At 40.1% G+C, this 18628-nt stretch overlaps 1 protein-coding gene across 8 annotated transcripts; it reads left to right on the top strand.

Annotated features, from left to right (window-relative positions):
• Positions 1–390: 390 nt before the first annotated feature.
• BZW1 (basic leucine zipper and W2 domains 1) lies at positions 391–18532 on the top strand. Of its 8 annotated transcripts, none has more exons than XM_017973614.4 (12): positions 391–532; positions 1976–2049; positions 4253–4429; positions 4579–4673; positions 5451–5516; positions 6228–6363; positions 7104–7213; positions 7352–7522; positions 7875–8021; positions 11724–11862; positions 12928–13050; positions 18308–18532. In XM_017973614.4, exons 2-12 carry the CDS (start codon positions 1986–1988, stop codon positions 18454–18456), a joined length of 1377 nt encoding a protein of 458 aa, XP_017829103.1. In that variant the 5' UTR covers positions 391–532; positions 1976–1985; the 3' UTR covers positions 18457–18532. The 8 variants fall into 8 exon arrangements, with proteins under 8 accessions (XP_017829103.1, XP_017829104.1, XP_078184236.1 ...); XM_017973615.4 differs by having other exon boundaries at positions 391–509; XM_078328110.1 differs by lacking the exon at positions 18308–18532 and adding an exon at positions 13889–15573.
• The last annotated feature ends 96 nt before the right edge of the window (positions 18533–18628 follow it).

An 18628-nucleotide genomic window follows, 5' to 3' on the forward strand; every position in this document is an offset into this window, starting at 1 on the left:
CACCAGGCCTACAGAATCAGAAACTGCGGGTGGGGCCCAGCAATCTGTTCTAACAAGTCCTCCAAGGGATTCTGATGCTCTCCAAGTCTCCACTGCCATCACACTTGGGAGACGACCGCTGCAGAGCGCGGTGGCCGCGGCTGGAGGGCAGAATTGCCTCTTCTGAACCCTCGGCTTGTGTCCTCCTCGCTCCTAAGGGAGGCAGTGAACGAGACAGCCCCTCAGAGCAAAGTCGTCCCGCTAGGGACTCAGCCGGAGCGAGTTCCGCCCACCCCAGCCGGGGCGGAGGCGAGGTGTGGTTTCCTTCCCCAAGCCACGCCCCCGGACCCGCCCCTAGCATCCGCCCCCGCCCTCCGGTTTCGACTTCCGGCGCTGGAGGAGGGGGCCGGTAGGGAGGGATTCGTCCAACTCTGAGACCGGCGCGGGGCGGCTTTGCTCTTCCAACCCCTCCGTGTGTTAACAGGGCAGAAGACGCAGCGGCGGAAGAAAAATAAGCTAGTCTAGGACAGGTATCCAGGCGACGTGGAACCCAGTAAGGGAAGAAAGAAGCCTTGAAACGTCTCTCCCTTCCCCTGTTTCGGTCCCTCACCTTAACCCGCGCGGAATGGAAAAGGCAGAGGCGCTCGGCCAAGATCTAGGCGGGCCGCCGGGGTGGGGCCAGGGGAAGAAATCTCGCGATAGGAGAGCGGTCCGGGCGGGGGTGGCACCTCTCCCCGCTCCTCCTGGCGTTAGTTCCGGTCGCAGAGGAGACACCGCCGCAGTTGCAGCTACATTGGGGATTTCTGGCTCTTTGCTCTTCGCCTTAAATTCGGTGAGGCGCGGCGCCCGGCTTAACCCGAGCCGACATTGCAGGCCGTCGACACTGGGCAGAGGGCGAGTGAGGCAGCGAGCTGGATGCGGCCCGGCTAGGATGGGTCCGAGCGGAGGCCGCCTCTCGAGGCCCGGCCGGATCCTGGGCCTGAAAGGCTGCCGCTTCGGCAGGGAGGCCGAGGGGCGGCAGTGGCCGGGTCGGGAAGTGGGGTCAGGGTGCGCGCCGCGGCGCCGGCGGCGAAGGCCGTGGCCGAGGAGGCCCCCTCTGGGCGCTTCCTGGTCTGGGTAACAAAGCCACCGCGGCCTCTGTTGGGTGGTATACGCGTGGAGGCTTCCGCCGGGAGGGGCAAAGGGGCCACCAACACCACTGCGGCCACCGTCTCCGCCGCTGCTTTCGCTGGAGGGCGGGCGGATGTACGGGGCGGCTGGGGCCCCGGAGCGAAGCGCCTCAGCGTCTGTGGTCCGTTCGTTGCGTCGGCCGCCACCGCAGGCAACAGGGTTAGTAGAGAAGGAGCCACGGCACCCTACGGCGCCCCGCTGTGGCCAAGGGAGTCCTGGGCAGGAGGCTAGGGTGTGGAGAGGGAGACACGTGCCCGGGGAGGAGGCTGGGACTGTGGGATATGGGCGAAGGAGGCTAGGCTGGTTGCTCTCTGTTAGTTTTGCAGGCTTGAGTGGTGCAAGGCGGCGGTCACAGGCATGATCTAGGGTAGGATGGTGCTGCTCATAACCAGGCCTGTCAGAAGGAAGGGGTTCACCTTTTGAGTGTTTTAGAATTGGCATACATGTTTTGGAAGCCTCTTGACTATGGTGGTAATCTGCGTTCTGCGCTTCTTAGTGGTCGTGGAAGATGTAAGTGAATGTAAAGAGGAATGTGGAGGAAACTGAGCAATTAGGTTTAGGATGGGTCATCAGTGTAGCACTGTAATGTCGCTTAAAAGTGTAGTTCACAGCACTAATTTAAAGAGTTTCTTGTAGAGAAAAATGCAGATTTTGACGTTCTGTTTGATTAAAGTGAAGGTAATTCTTTGTGCCTGCACCGGGTATAATTGGAAGCTGAGAGTGCGTGTTCCATTCGATTCATGTGTGACTAGACTAAGGTTTGATGCTTTGTTTTAAAAATGAGTATTATGGCACTGATATTAAGGCTTTATTACTCCTTTCCTAGGGTGTCTTTTATGAATAATCAAAAGCAGCAAAAGCCAACGCTATCAGGCCAGCGTTTTAAAACAAGAAAAAGAGGTAAACATTTATGTTTTAATGTCTCTCTCCAAACTTCCAGAATATATTGTGTTTCTTGCCTCCTGTTATAGGCACTTGCATAGTACTAAAGTCTCAATAGAAGATACCAGAAAGTAACTTAAATTTCTCATTGACTGCCATTTCAGATACACCTTTAATATTTCTACTGCTTTCTCAAGCCTTAATTTTTAGTAAGAATATATCTCTAAGCTGGTTAGTGAATCTTTTTAGTGTGAAGGTAAAGTACTTTTTTAAAACAAAAATAAGGGCTCTGTTTTCACTAGCAAGCAGTCTCATTTCAGCAAACTTAAATGAGCAAAAATGTTAGTTTATAAAAGGAAAGCTCCTAATGTAGTCACCCAGATTTTGTGAAAATTTGTGAGAAAACTCAAGACTTCACCCATGGACGTTAATTATGGAACAGGATTTACATTGTAATGTCTTTCAAAATACAGACTTAGTAGGGAAAATATTAGAATTATATTACTACTTTTTTGCATTAGTGTGTACTTAGGTGAATATTGAATTCTGTAGCAAAGTGCTGTACTAATGATACAAAGTTAAATAAGATGTGGTCTCATATTTTTAACGTTTTTGCTCAAATGCACTTTAACCTTATTTTATAGGAGGTTTTGAGGAAATGAAGAACTGGGTCAGCTATTGGTTAGAAGTTGTGTTTTTCTTTTTCTGCCTTAAGTAGCAGACATTTTGAGATATATATGGTAGAATTTTATAATCACTAATCATAGGCTGTCTGTCCCCTTGGAGTGGTGGTGGGGAAACCAAAGTGTGATTTGATTCTAATCTTTGCAGATTCGTTTAGATTTAGCTGGTAAATTTTCTTAAGGAGCTGGAGTTGTAAACTAGAGCAATTTGTCAGTAAAAGGGGAAAGTCTATATCTCTTGAATATGTGGATTATTGATGTTACCTTGATATAAATAATAGCAAGTAGCTTTATCATTATTATTAGCATCAGAGAGAGGTATCACTTCTGTAGTTCCATATAAAGATCATTCATGGCCTGGCTATTGATGATTAGGGTCCTGGGTAGGGTATGCAACAAGCCCTGTTTTTCTGGGACTGAGGGAGTTTCCAGACACAAGACTTTGAGTGCTAAAACCGGAAAAGCGCTGGGCAAACAGAGGTATTTGTTACCCTAGTACTGTGTGAAAATTAAGATATCATCTACTCTAGATTGGGAAAGCAAAACCCTATTACGGAGTTTGTGAAAGCAACTTAGTTACAGGTTGGCGATGTGCACTAGGCCGTGGCCTGAGTGCTTTTTATATTATTAATGTCATTTAGTATTTACAACAACTTTATGGGATAAGTACTATTATTATTTTTTTTTTTTGAGAGTGTCTCCCTCTGTTGCCCAGGCTGGAGTGCAGTGGTGTGATCTCAGCTCACTGCAACCTCTGCCTCCCTGGTTCAAGTAATTCTCCTGCCTCAGCCTCTTGAGTAGCTGGGATTACAGGAGTGAGCCACCACACCCGGCCTTGGATAGGTACTATTCTTACCCACATTTTATAGTAGGGGAATTCTGTCACGGAGAATGAGGCTGTTTGCTCGAATTCAGATGGTTAAATGGATATCAGGATTTGAATTGGAGAGTTTTAACTCCAGACCCCATGCTCTGAATTACTATACAGTATACTCTCCGCAATTTCTCTCTGTTTTTTTCCTTCTGAATAATAGGGGGAAATGTCTGCCTCATAAGGTTAACAGGATTAATATAGTTTCTGTCATAATGGGTGCTCATTATATGTACTTTCTAAAGCTCACCTTCATAAATGCCTAATTAATGGTTCAATTTTTTTTTTCTTTTTAGTATTATGGACATTTAAAAAGAAGGATCAAGAGCTCCAGTGTGTGGGCAAAACTCAAAGGAATAAAATTTACCTGTTAGAGGATGGCCTAAATTTCGGAAAAGCCATGAGGCGAAGGGTGTTCCCAGTAGAAATTGCCTCATGGCAGTAGGAGCACAAGACGCTAGCACATTGAGCTCACTTGTGAAATTGAAAGTTGCACAATTCTTATGAGTGGGCCATCCATCCTATCTTGTACTTTCAGCGGGGAAACATGCAAAGGATGTGAATTTAATCTTAACTTACTTAGCACTTACAGCTTCACAAGGTGATAGTTTTGTGGCATTTTGGTAAATCTTTTAAAACTATTGTTTTGGGTCTCCTGTCCCTCCAGATGAAAAAGAGAGGTTTGATCCTACTCAGTTTCAAGACTGTATTATTCAAGGCTTAACTGAAACCGGTACTGATTTGGAAGCAGTAGCTAAGTTTCTTGATGCTTCTGGAGCAAAACTTGATTACCGTCGATATGCAGAAACACTCTTTGATATTCTGGTGGCTGGTGGAATGCTGGGTAAGTGTCTGGGGTTTGTGGGCTTAATAATTTAGAGGAGTACAATGTATGGAGACTATGGAGACTCTAGAATATGAACTATTTGGCAAACTTGTTAAAATGGGGTGATTTATTTGGTTGTGTTGTATTTTGGTTTTATCCAACTTTAGCCCCAGGTGGTACACTGGCAGATGACATGATGCGCACAGATGTCTGTGTGTTTGCAGCCCAAGAAGACCTGGAGACCATGCAAGCATTTGCTCAGGTAAATGAAACTTAACATAATTGTTTTTAGTTAGCTTCTATCCATATGATACGTTTGAAGAATATTCCACTTTTAAGAGTTGCAGGTAGAAAGTTGAAGAAATTTGATTTTAAATTTTAGAGATACTGTTCTTGGTGCAGCAGGATAAATTAGAAAAAGGTGTGTTAAGGCAAACAAAATAGGGAAAAATTAAATTAAATCTCCTTTTCCTACTTGTCCTGGAAATTGCTCAATTTTTAAGAAAAATGTCAAGCTGAAAATGAAAGTTCTGTATTGTGATTTCCTGGTTTATCTGCATATATTTATTTTTAAAGATACGAGTTGTGGGCTTATTATTAGCTTGTTAATCAGGATCTCTTCTTCTATATAAGAGTGAAGACAAGAAAGAGAGAGGAGAGAGAGAGAGATCTCATAGGAAAGTTTCATATGTAGTTATGTTTGTATTACTGTAAGCAAAGAAAGTACATCTAACCTGGACATTTTTATGTGTCACTAGGAAATGTAGAATTGTATTTATGATGTGTTCTGTTCGTGTCCTGCAAATGGGTAAATGGCTTATATTTGAGCAATAATTAGTCCTTGTTTCATACACAGCAATAAAAATCTGTTGGGAGGTGGTTGCCAATAGTATTGGTGAAATTTAAGAATTGACAAACTCTTCTCAAGCTGGTTCAAGCTGGTTTAAACAGTTCATAAACTTATATCCAGTGAAAGGTTTACTACTTTGCTCTTCTAGAAATATATGAAGTTACTGAATTCATTTAATGTTTTTGATAGGTTTTTAACAAGTTAATCAGGCGCTACAAATACCTGGAGAAGGGTTTTGAAGATGAAGTAAAAAAGGTATGAGGAATAGTGTACTTTGTGGAAAAGAAAAAATTAGGATTAGAAAGAAGAATGTTAAATCCTAATTCTGTCATGGATTTGGGGTGATTTTGTTTGGTTGGTTGGTTTTTTGAGTTGGAGGCTCGGTCTGTGTCCCAGGCTGGAGTGCAGTGGCTCAGTCTCAACTTGCTGCAGCCTTCGCCTCCTTGGTTCAAGCGATTCTTGTGCCTCAGCCTACCAAGTAGCTGGGATTACAGGCATGTGCCACTGTGCCTGGCTGAATTTTGCATTTTTAGTAGATACAGGGTTTGACCATGTTGGCCAGGCTATTCTTGAACTCCTTGCCTCAAGTGATCTGCCCTTGGCCTCCCAAAGTGTTGGGATTACAGGTGTGAGCCAACACTCCTGGCCCAATATTACATATAGATAGACGGAAGACCTGATATTTTTATTAAGGACCAGGCACTGTTCAAATAATATTAATTCACTTAATATTTATAAAAACCCTGTGAGGCAAGTTTTATTACCCACATTTTATATATGAGGTGCAGAGGTTAAGTAACTTGCCCAAGATCATTCAGCTAATAAGTATTATAACTGAGATGTAAACTTGGATGGTTAGACTTCAGAACCCACGTATTGAATCAGTAACCAGTATAACATGCTTTACTGCTTCTCTTAATGTAGTGCAATTGCTGTTTTAACCCTTAACTGTTTTACTTCTTACAGCTGCTGCTGTTCTTAAAGGGTTTTTCAGAGTCAGAGAGGAACAAGCTGGCTATGTTGACTGGTGTTCTTCTGGCTAATGGAACACTTAATGCATCCATTCTTAATAGCCTTTATAATGAGAATTTGGTTAAAGAAGGTAATTGACCTTAAAGGATGGTCTTTAGTTGACTCAGTGGGGTGGATAAGAGCATGGTTTACTGTTCATAGATGGGACTTGTGTGGTAGTCTTCGTTTACTAACCAGCTTTAAATTTAGTAAGTTTGTTCTAACTCACTAGACATTTAATGAATACCTTTGGCATCCAGGTTTAATGGCTTTCTTTAGGCATACAACAGATACCCAGGTTTAGACAAAATGTTATATGCAATGAAAATAAAATGAGAAATGCTGTGGGAACCCCAAAAGAGATTAATACCAATTGGGAGACTTGAGATGATCTTTAGTGAAGAAAATGATATTGGGGAAAATGTCAAGCTAGAAGGGAAAATCAATTCCCTATTTGGCTTCAATTGTCAGATTGTTCTGTATAGTAATTTTTTTGAAGCTAACTTTTTTTAAAAAACTGCTTAAGAGTACTGAGTATCTAAGTTGCCTTACTGTAATTCTCACAACAGTTTTGTCAAGTGTAGAGACTGTTGTCCTCAATTTACACTTTAGAAAACACTTCTAAGTAATTTGGCCAAGAATATACAACTTGCAAGTGGTAGACTATGGAAGTTGGAGAAGTGATAAACTGTGGCCCGGGAAAGTTCAGGGTTAAGTTTGTGGGGAAAGTCGGTAATTCCATGTGATTGAACTATGAAGGGAAGGATATAGGGGATACAGTGATTGAAACCAGGAAGGTACTTTTGTTAATTAAGCTATTTTCTTTTGCAGGGGTTTCAGCAGCTTTTGCTGTAAAGCTCTTTAAATCATGGATAAATGAAAAAGATATCAATGCAGTAGCTGCAAGTCTTCGGAAAGTCAGCATGGATAACAGACTGATGGTTTGTAACTTTTTTATTTCTTCCCATTCTGGCCAAAAGATGTAAGTGAGAGAAATTTCTCATTTTTAAGACTGGAAAGAAAGTGTTTTTCTTAATCTGATTTAAAGAAACTTTAACTAGATTAAATTCTCCTTTTAGGAACTGTTTCCTGCCAATAAGCAAAGCGTTGAACACTTCACAAAGTATTTTACTGAGGCAGGCTTGAAAGAGCTTTCAGAATATGTTCGGAATCAGCAAACCATCGGAGCCCGTAAGGAGCTCCAGAAAGAACTTCAAGAACAGATGTCCCGTGGTGATCCATTTAAGGATGTAAGTTTTTTGTTTAAACCGTCTTTTTACAGCTAAGCTTCTGGCATATTTTCACTAATCTGAGGAACTTATTTCACCAGGGTGAGATTGAGTTAATAGTAACAGTGTTTTACTTGAACTTTGCCTCGGTCTTGCATATGCTTTTTCAGTGCCTGACCGAGGCCCAGAAATGTAAGAGACTGGAGCTCAAGACACCTTTCAGTTGTAAAGATCTCTTTTCATATGTGGTACAGATGCGGTTGTTGCCAGGTGCATGGGAGTCATTATGTTTTTGTTAAAGGTCTAAACTTGATGTATGAAGTATGTACATATCAAAACTGACTTCTGTTACTAAATTTGGATTCTTTTGCAGATAATTTTATATGTCAAGGAGGAGATGAAAAAAAACAACATCCCAGAACCAGTTGTCATTGGAATAGTCTGGTCAAGTGTAATGAGCACTGTGGAATGGAACAAAAAAGAGGAGCTTGTAGCAGAGCAAGCCATCAAGCACTTGAAGGTATTAGAACTATGCCTTGACAAAACAAACTATTCTACTTTTATGTGGGGATAAGTGAACTGTGACCAACTATACTTTTCTAAGAGGAATTACCACATCCTGTGGTTCCTGGGTATGGCCCACCAGTAAATAGACAAATAGTAACATTAACTATTGATGATGATGCTCTGAATTGGGCTGTGGTTCACAGGTTAAAACAAGAACATGGCCAAGCACAATGGCTCACACCTGTAAACCCACCACTTTGGGAGGCCAAGGCGGGAGGATTGCTTGAGCTCAGTTTGATACCAGCCTGGGCAACATAGTGAGACCTTATCTCTACTAAAAATCACAAAAATTAGCAAGTCATGGTGACACATGCCTGTAGTCCCAACTACTCAGGAGGCTGAGGCAGAGGATCACTTGAGCCCTGGAAATCAAGACCGCAGTGAGCTTATGATGGCTAATGGTTTTGTCAGACAGAGCCTTGGTAAAAGGGTGAGATCCTGTCTCTCTTTTTTTTGGGGGGGGGGAGGAAGGCAGGAAGGGAGGGAGAAAGGAAGGAAGGGAGGAGGCGGGGGAGGGAGGGAGGGAAGAGAAGGAAGGAAATCAAGCAATGAGAGAGACATTGCCAACCTGGATCTAGAGGTTTACAAGTTGATTTTTTTTTTTTTCTTTTTTTTTTTTTTTTTTGAGAGAAGGAAAGAAAAAAAAATGAGTAAAGGAGAGGAAGAAAGAGGGAGGGTGAACGGAAATACTGCTTTATTCTGAAAAAAAAAATGGGTATTAATAATGGCCAATGTTTCATTTAAACCTATGAGTAGGTGTGATGTGGTATTGACAAGAATGTATATTTTGTGTATTTGAAGTGGAGAACTCTGTAAATATTTATTAAGTTTATTTGTTCCGGATCTGAGTTTGAGTCCTTGATATCCTTATTAATTTTCTGTCTCATTGAATCTAAGTCTCTATGTATCTGGGTGTTAGGAACGTTAGCTCTTGTTGTTGCATTGATCCTTTTCCCACTATATCTTTGTTGCTTTAAAATCTATTTTATCCGATACAAGAATTGCAACTCCTGCTTTTTTTTTTTGCTCTCCATTTGGTTGGTAAATCTTTCTCCATCCCTTTGTTTTGAGTCTTTGTGTATCCTTGCATGTGAAACAGGTCTGAATGTAACATGCCATTGGGTTTTGGCTGTGTCTTTTGATTGGGGGATTTAGTCGATTTAAATTTAGGGTTACTGCCATTTGATGTTAACTGGCTGTTTTATCCATTCGTTGATGTAAATTCTTCTTTATGTTGGTGCTGTTTACTTTTTGGTATATTTTTAGAAAGTCTAATACTGGTTGTTTCTTTTCTGCGTGTAATGCTTCTTTCAGAAGCTCTTGTAAAGCAGGCCTGGTGGTAATAAAATCTCTGAGCACTTGCTTGTTCATAAAAGATTTTAATTTTCCTTCAGTTGTGAAGCTTAGTTTGGCTAGATATGAAATTCTGGGCTGAAGGTTCTGTTCTTTGAGGATGTTGAATATTGGCCCCCACTCTCTTCTGGCCTGTAGAGTTTCTGCAGAGAGATCTTCTGTAAGTCTGATAGGCTTGCCTTTGTGGGTAACCTGACCTTTCTCTCTGGCTGCCCTTAGTAATTTCTCCTTCATTTCAACCCTGGTGCATCTAACGATTATGTGCCTTGGGGTTGCTCTTCTTGGGGAATATCTTTGTGGTGTTCTCTGTATTACCTGGGGTTGAATATTGACCTGCTTTGCTAGTTTAGGAAAATTTTCCTGAATAATATACTGAAGGGTATTTTCCAGCTTGGATTCATTCTCTCCTTCGCATTCAGGTACACCTATCAAACGTAAATTTGGTCTTTTCACATAGTCCCACATTTCTTGGAGACTTTGCTCATTCCTTTTTATCCTTTTTTCTCTAATCTTGTCTTCTTCTTTTATTTCATTAAGTTGGACTTTGACTCTGATATCCTTTCTTCTGCTTGAACAATTTGAGTGTTTAAACCTGTGCATACTTCTCGGAGTTCCTGTATTGTATTCTTCAGTTCCATTAATTCACTTATATTCCTCTCTAAGTTGTCTATTCTCAATAGGATTTCATCAAACCTTTTTTCAAAGTTCCTAGTTTCTTTACGTGGGGCTACAACATGTTCTTTTAATTCACAGAAGTTTCTTATTATCCATTCCCTGAAGCATGATTCTGTTACTGGGATGTGCTCGTTCTCCATCAAGCCTTGTTCCATTGTTGATGTGGAACTGTGATCATCGTTAGAGGGAGAGACGTTCTGATTTTGAGTATTCTCAGCCTTTTTACGCTGGTTTCTTCCCATCATTGTAAATTTATCCTCCTGTCGTCTTTGAAATTACCAACTTTCAGATTAGGTCTCTTGAATGGACGTCAAAGTTGTTAGTTCCCAGGGCCAGAACAGTGGCGTTAAGACTGATGGTGCTTTTCTGCCCAGGATTCTCCTGTCTGGCTTCCTTCTTGTGTCTGTAATAGGCGACTCTGCCTTCCCGGGGCTCCAAACCTCGGTCAGAAGGGGAACCAGTCTCGTTTACTCTGCACCAAGAGCTGCCGCACCAAGGTGCCGTCACAGCCGCTGCACCGGCCTCAGGAGTCATGCTGGGGGGACCCATGTGGGTCCTCCAAACCTCGGTCAGAAGGGGTGCCAGCCCTGTTTACTCTGCTCCGAGAGCTGCAGCGCCGAGGTGCCGGCGAAACCGCTGCGCCAGCCACAAGAGTTGCGCTGGCGACTCGTGTGACCCCTCCACTGGGGATCTTCTTCGTGAGCGACCAGAATTTGTCTGAAAGTGTGGCGTCCTCTAGTTCTCTGTGCCCTCACTGAGAGCTGCAATCCCGAGATGTTAGCAATCGGCCATCTTGGATCGTTCCCTTTTTTCTTTTCTTTTTTAAATAAAGATGGGGTTTCACCATGATGGCCAGGCTGATCTTGAACTCCTGACCTCAGGTGATCCAGCCACCTTGGCTTCCCAAAGTGCTAGGATTACAGGCGTGAGCCACTGTGCCCAGCCGAGATCCTGTCTCCAAAAAAAAAAGATGGAAAAGAACTGGAGCTTGTAATTAAATGTTAAATGTTTGCTTTTGAAGGGGTTATTGGAAAATAGGAGTGTTCTTTTTTTCCCCCCTCTAAAATGCTAATATTGTTTGACATTTACCTGGACTATTTGGTACAGTATTATTTATCTTACTTAGCTGCTTAGGAGATTTTTCTGCTTTGCTATTTTTTTAATTTATTTTATTTTATTTTTATTTTATTTTATTTTATTTTTTTGAGACAGTCTACTTTCTCCGGGGTGGAATACAGCGATGTGATCTAAGCTCACTGCAGCCTCCATCTCCTGGGTTCAAGCACAATTCTGCCTCCTTGGTCTCCCAGGTAGCTGGGACTACAGGTGCACACTGCCATGCCTGGCTAATTTTTGTGTTTTTAGTAGAGATGGGGTTTTAGCATGTTGGCCAGGGTGGTCTTAGACTCCTGACATCATGTGATCTGCCCGCCCTGGCTTCCCAAAGTGCTGGGATTACGACGTGAGCCACTGCTCCCAGCCTGTTTTTTAAATTTATTTCTGGTAAATCAGTTATAGTTCACAGTGATTATAAAAGATGAGTTAAGTTCTTTCTATACTGTAGGAGTTTTGTAGTGGATGCTAACTGTAATGAATGACTAAATTTTTTCTCCATTCCCTTTAAAAGCAATACAGCCCTCTACTTGCTGCCTTTACTACTCAAGGTCAGTCTGAGCTGACTCTGTTACTGAAGATTCAGGAGTATTGTTATGACAACATTCATTTCATGAAAGCCTTCCAGAAAATAGTGGTGCTTTTTTATAAAGGTACTGTGTATTTTAGATTTTGTAAATACATTTAGTAAAAATGCTTGAATACAAAATGATCCAAATAAGTAGCTATGTGGACATCAGCTTCCTGAAATATTTTATTTCTAGTTATGAGTCACCTCTGATTCCATTGGGTACTTTTTAGTACATTGATATTTTTTAAAAACATCCCTAAACCATATTTACAAGTTAAAATATGAAATCTAAAGCCATCGTTATGCATCCTCAAACTTTGCCTCCTATACTCTAACCAGGTAGATACATTCCCAAAGTCCAGCTAGGTACAGTGGCTCACACTTGTCATTCCAGCACTTTGGGAGGAGACTGAGGCAGGAGGATTGCTTGAGCCCAAGATTTCAAAACCAGCCTGGGCTATATAAGGAGACTTCTTCTCTACAGAAAAATTTAAAATTAGCCAGGGAATGGTGGCACAGGCCTGTGGTCCCAGCAACTCAGAAGGCTGAATTGGGACTTGAGCCCAGGTGGTCAAGACTTCAGTGATCCATGATTGTGCCACTGCACTCCAGCAGTTGGGGCAACAAGTGAGACCTTGTCTCAGGAAAAAAAAACCACCCAGGTCCCTTTTCCAGACACACTGTAATCTTAGCTATGTAGTCGTAGCTTTGGAATCTTAATTAAGCCTGTGTGAATCCTGCTTCTCTTCATCTTACTCCCTCACCCAGTGTTGACTTTGTTGTCCCTCAGCACCATTTCAGTGCTTCTATAGAAACCCTGATTTCAGTTACTCTTCCCTTTCTCTTAATCCCAATTGTAGAAACCTGGTATAAAGTGGTTAGTAAAGACAAGACCCTCTGTTGGGAGAAAATCCACTGTGGTTATTTAATTTGCTATGGTTGATCGTAACACTGAAATTCTGCACTCATCAGACCAGTCTTGATCCTCCAGAGTATAGCTGGTGTGCACATGCATTATTCCAGTTTTCATGATTAACTTTTCAGCAGTTTGTTTGCTAAGCAGGCATTTGCACATTAGGTGGTGGTTCTAACTCTGTCCAAGTAGAGTTGTATTAAACTCCCCTAATGTAATGAATTTTCTTTCCAGCTGAAGTCCTAAGTGAAGAGCCCATTTTGAAGTGGTATAAAGATGCACATGTTGCAAAGGGGAAGAGTGTTTTCCTTGAACAAATGAAAAAGTTTGTGGAGTGGCTTAAAAATGCTGAAGAAGGTAAGAATTTTCCTTTGTGTGGTTTGTTAAAGCTTGAAAACTGATTTTAATGTGGCCATAATAATGTTCACACATGCTTCCATCTATCTGATGCCACTTTGTACCTAGGGTAGAGATTTTTGTTAACTTAAAAGGCAGCAAGTAGAGAAAGCTAGAATTTAATTATTGTATTATATTTATGGCTCAGCCATATAGTAAGTATTCTTGGTGAAGTGGAAAATTTTGAGAATATTTAATGTTTATAAATTTGTGGATTTCTTTTTTTTTACTAATTTTTTTAATTTAAAAAATATAGACACAGGGTCTCACTATGTTGCTGAGGCTAGTCTTGAACTTCTGGGCTCAAGCAACCCTCCTGCCTCAGCCTCTCAAAGTGCAGAGATTGCAGGCGTGACTGCACCCAGCCAAATATTGGGATTTCCAAGTGAATACTTTTGACTATCCCCCTCATCTAAGTAGGTTATTAATAAAATTCCTCATGATAAACAGCTTCAAAGTTATATGGAGGCCAGGTATGGTGGCTGAGGCAGGTGGGTCACTTGAGGCCAAGAGTTTGAGACCAGCCTGGCCAACATGAGAAACCCTGTCTACTAAAAATACAAAAAGTAACTAGGCTTGGTGGTGGGCGCCCGGCTACTTAGGAAGCTGAGGTGGGAGGATCACTTGAACTCAGGAGGCAGAGGTTGTAGTGAGCCGAGAGGGTGCCACTGCACTCCAGCCTGTGTGACAGAAGGAGACTGCCTCCGAAACAAAAACAACAAAAAAAGCTTCAAAGTTGTAAATGGGAACTTTCGCCTTCTGATATATAATGCTTAACTGCATGTTTCCCCTTTTCTAGAATCTGAGTCTGAAGCAGAAGAAGGTGACTGAATTTTGAAACTACACCCTCAGTAAAGCAAACAGGAGTTGTAGATAAAATGTCATGTCTCATGTGTCCTGGTTCTTACATCTTCCTACCTCCCTGTATCAAGCATGATATAAGGGCTTTCATGGCAAATTTTATTTTAACTGTTTTTATGGTTGCTGGAAATGTTGGGTTTAGTTTCTAAAACCATGTTTTAAGTAGCTACAGGAGCTATAGATTTGACTCTAATGTTGCATTAGTCTTTTCAGTTATCTTCTACCTCCTGTATTTTCTACTGTAATGTAATTTAAGGCCTTCCACAATGAACAGTTCACTTTATTCCCTGGGTTTTCTATAAACAGTTTTCAAAATATGATTTAGTTAAAAAAATAATTTGTTATAAAAATTCTGTTTGCAAATTAAAATGTAAAAGTATCCAGAGTCTCAAAAGGCGATGATTTGTGTGATAATATGGCATGCCCAGAGCCCTACTCATCAATTAAAAATCCATATGTAATAATTGAGTTCATTTAACATGAATCTTGAATATGAGGACCATTGCTTGCATGGTTTTTGTTTTGTTTTGTTTTGTTTGTTTGTTTGTTTGCATTTTTAACTCCAGATGTCCTAAAGCTCAATTGTTTGCTCTCTGGTTTTCATCCTTAGAGAAGCCAGGGAGAACAGACTTGAAAAGTTTAGGAAATCATAATGTGGCAGAGGTGGTGAGAAGAAGAAAGTTGAGCTTTTCCCCTTGATAAACTTCTGCATTTATTTGTATTTTTCCAGGCAAAACAAATGGGTATTCTTTTCATACAGCCATTTTCAAATAAATCTTAGAAAAGTCTTATTTAAGGTATTTTATGCACAGAATACACTTAGATTGATAGGAAAGACGTCGTAAAGGAGTCTGAGTAAAGAAAATCACTGATGTACTTAACTCAGTAAAAATTGTTAAAAATGTTAAAAGGTCAGCATGTTCTAATTGGGAATCTAGATATAGCTTAGATTTCCTATTGGCTTAGAGTATTTTCTATAACAAATGAAGTGCAATGACAATTATATATTGCTACTTGGTCACCCTGGACTGGCTTCATTCTCTTAATATTCAGTAATGACTCAAGCCTCTGGCTGTTAACATACCCTAGTTGCCAATTTTTTAATTGCCATGAGCCAAATATTTCTTGTATACAACTGATCATTTATTTTAATGGCTGCCTTTTTATTTTCATCTTTTCTTGCTGCTACCCATCTATGTATGTAGTCATGGGGGGGGGAATGTAGCTACATTTTTTATAGAAAGATTTTGTGTTAAAAGTGACCATTTTGAAGGTTTTTAACTGGTGAAAGAAATTAACCTGGAATAATGCCACCAGAGACTGAGTGGAAATTGCCCCTTTTGAAGGTGCCATTCTTATGAGCCAAAAGTTTGTTGTTTAAAAGTTCATTTTGAGGGAATAACATGTAATATAATTTGAAATAAAGGTATAGTAACCTTAAAAGAACATTATAACTGAATATTGTGAATGGGGTGAATTTGTTAAATGAATAACTTTGATAAAGTTTTCATGCACAGGCAAAATGTATTCACTAGATTTCTACGTAGTGATATGCTTTTACTTTGTAATTTGTAGTTCTCAAAAGACTTTTTTTTAAAAAATAAAGTCCATACTTAACACTTAGGCTTTATACATCAGTCTTTTTTTTTTTTTTTTGTAAATTCCATGTTAATACCTAGTAGTATTGTATGTTGTGTGTTCAGATGTCTTTATAACAGTAAGTAGTAATTAGACTCCCAAGCTGTAAATCACCTACACAGAATTCTGTTGTAGCCAAAACTACATTAATATTTCTACAACCAATTCATTGCATGTTTCTGCCATACGAAGTGTGCCATTTTATACTGTGTGTAGTGAAAAAGTGTGTCATCTTCCAGAGCTACATTATGATCTTTGATCGTAGTTTGTTTCTTCATAATAACACAGTAGTGTTTACTTAGTACAATACTATAGTAAACGGATATTACTTGTGATGGCATAAAGAAAGGGGATGCTTTGTAAAAAGACTGCAGATTTCATTCCATATAAAAAGATTTCATTCTGAATCTTAAGTGGTAATTTTAGAATTCAGGTGCCACTGCCAGCCTGTGGCCTCAAATGTGTAATTCTTAATATAGATGTTAAATTGTACTTTTAATTTAATTACGATTGGATAAATATTGATTTTTCTAACAGTGTCAGTTTCTTTTTATTTTTTAATTACTCACTGCCAGAGAAGCATAATAGTGTCAGTTTCTAAGGATGTCTCCTCTTGGAAACTATTCTTACTCTGGGAGTTATAGATGTTTATTACTTCATTCTACACATAGATGTTTATTATTTTAAAAAAGAGAACTCCATATACCAAAAATGCTACAGGATATTTTGAAATAGCGTAATGATTTAGGGGAAATGCATGTGAAGTTGGACTTCTAATTCAAGAGGTTGGACTTCTAATTCAGTTTTTCAAAAGTTTTTTTCCCATTATACCCCCAACCTGTTTAGACATTTTTTTAATATAGTTCCCCATAAATTTTAATATCATGGATATGCTGTATATATACTGTATCTGCTTTATACATGAAAAGAGTAAATTTTTTTTTTTTTTTAGACGTAGTCTTGCTCTGTCACCTAGGCTTGAGTGCAGTGGCCCAATCTAGGCTCCCTGCAACCTCCACCTCCCATCCCAAGTTCAAGCAATTCTCTTGCCTCAGCCTCCTGAGTAGCTGGGATTACAGATATGCGCCACCACACCCAGCTAACTTTTGTATTTTTCGTAGAGACGGGATTTCACCATGTTGGTCAGGGTGTGTGAGCTGCCACGTCCAGCCACTTTTTTTTGAGGAGGGTCCTTCTTGGTAGTGATTTACCCCCATTGAGAATGCACACTTTAATCTTTTTTTTAAAGGGAAAAGACCTAGTGATAGATGTTTGCATTGTCTTTATGTTTATACTGTGAAGCAGTATTTTTTCTGTCAGGGTCAATAGAAAATAGATAAAATTCATTTTCAGCCAGTCTTTCACCAGTTGTGCTTTGTATCTTACCCCACCACACGCAACAGGCAAAGCATTTCCCACTGTCTTTCGAGGTCTTAACAGATTCTTACTTGATTGTAAATGTATCACTAGAATCATTTGGGTTTCTTCTATAGAAATCAGTGAAAATCCTCCAGATGAATGAATGCAAGTTGTAGGCGTAATACTGATCAACGGTACTGAAATTTTACTGATAAACCTCTGCTCTCATACTCAAGCAGGCTGCTTGCAGGAACTAACAACTACTGGTTGGCTTTAAATGTAACATAGATGCCAAAGTTTTAGTGTTCGCTGTTAAACTACCAAACTACTTTTGTAAAAATATTCTTCAGATTCTGTCTATGGGTGCCATATAAAGTAGGTTAATAGGTATTTGCAAATTCTGGTAAATTGCCTTGCTCTGATTTTTCATGTTCAGTATTAGTGCTCTAGTATCAATATGAAGTTTTTCTATTCCCCAGCCTACTAAGGCCTCAAGGTTAAAATATTAAGAGTAAAAAGGTTTTCAGTGGGCTTAATTTAAGTGGAATCTGGGTGATGTGATAAGTACTTCTGTCTTTAACTAATGAGTTTATAATTGGCTTTTGTCCAAGAACTTTAAGTGGATTAGTACCTGAACAATCTTAGGCATAATTATATGAAACTGAGGATCAGAACGCTTCCTGATTCCTTTCTCTTCACTTTTTTTCTCCCAACTTAACTATAGGCAATTAAGAGTTGTATCAAATCTAATTATTTTTATTTTCTAGTATATTTATTACCCTTTATGCTAGGAGTATAGTTTTAGTTCTAAATGAGTGGATGGGGTGAAGGTATTTTATATGTGCTTAATCACTGTCATTTTAGTAACCCTGAATCAGAGCCTCAATTAAAGGCTTAACTGCTTGTGGTTATAGTGCCCTGGAGGGGACAGTGGTTAAAATCTGCAGAATCCCTTGCTTTGTAGTCTTTATCCAGAAGGACTGTTAACTTGTTAAACTGGGATATGATTAGAATGTTAGTTGTTGTGTAGTGCATTTGGGGTGCTGCAATGTTAATCAGATATAATTGAGCTGTTCTGTTGTAGAGAATTTTCAGTCAGTGTAACCATTTAAAAATACCTAAGCAAAACAAACTAGGAGCTAGTTCATACTAATATACTTAAAAGGACAAAAATAAAGATTTTTTTTTAAGCTGAAATTCTAAAGGCTATGCTTAAAAGTTTAACTTAGTGGTAAACCTGTTGGAAATAAGTGATTCATTTATAGACTGAAGCCTTTATGACTCAAAAAGATAATCTACAGTTTCTGGCATTTGAAGAACAAAGTATTTTCTCTGTAAATACACCCCATTTCCATTCTAGTTAGGAGTAATGGCACCCAGCACGGCACACAGTTGAAGAATGGAGGAAACTGGATAGCTGGTAACCCAGATAGCTCTTGGCACTCTGAACAACCTCAAGTACAGCCATCCAAGCCAGTAATTCTACTGCTGCATTATTTCTGTGTTTAAATGTGAAACTTGCTTCTTGTCTGTACCCTTGAAATTGAATAAAATTTCATGAGACTCCTTGTTAATGTAGAGAAAAGCAATGACTATTCAGTTGGTTGTACACTAAGGCCTCAGTCCTTGACCTTTCCTGTTTTGCCTCTGTTTTAAATATGTTGTAAAGAAAGGCCTCTGC

Source organism: Callithrix jacchus, chromosome 6, assembly GCF_049354715.1.
Source record: "Callithrix jacchus isolate 240 chromosome 6, calJac240_pri, whole genome shotgun sequence".
In the NCBI taxonomy this organism is placed as follows: domain Eukaryota; kingdom Metazoa; phylum Chordata; class Mammalia; order Primates; family Cebidae; genus Callithrix; species Callithrix jacchus.

What these genes read in the sequence shown, in the direction of transcription:
- BZW1 (XM_035305262.3), top strand. Translation starts at nt 1,223, where the DNA reads ATGTACGGGGCGGCTGGGGCCCCGGAGCGAAGCGCCTCAGCGTCTGTG. An exon ending in TTGAAGATGAAGTAAAAAAG is followed by an intron (nt 5,517 to 6,227) that starts GTATGAGGAATA and finishes TACTTCTTACAG; the next exon opens with CTGCTGCTGTTCTTAAAGGG. An exon ending in TGAGAATTTGGTTAAAGAAG is followed by an intron (nt 6,364 to 7,103) that starts GTAATTGACCTT and finishes TTTCTTTTGCAG; the next exon opens with GGGTTTCAGCAGCTTTTGCT.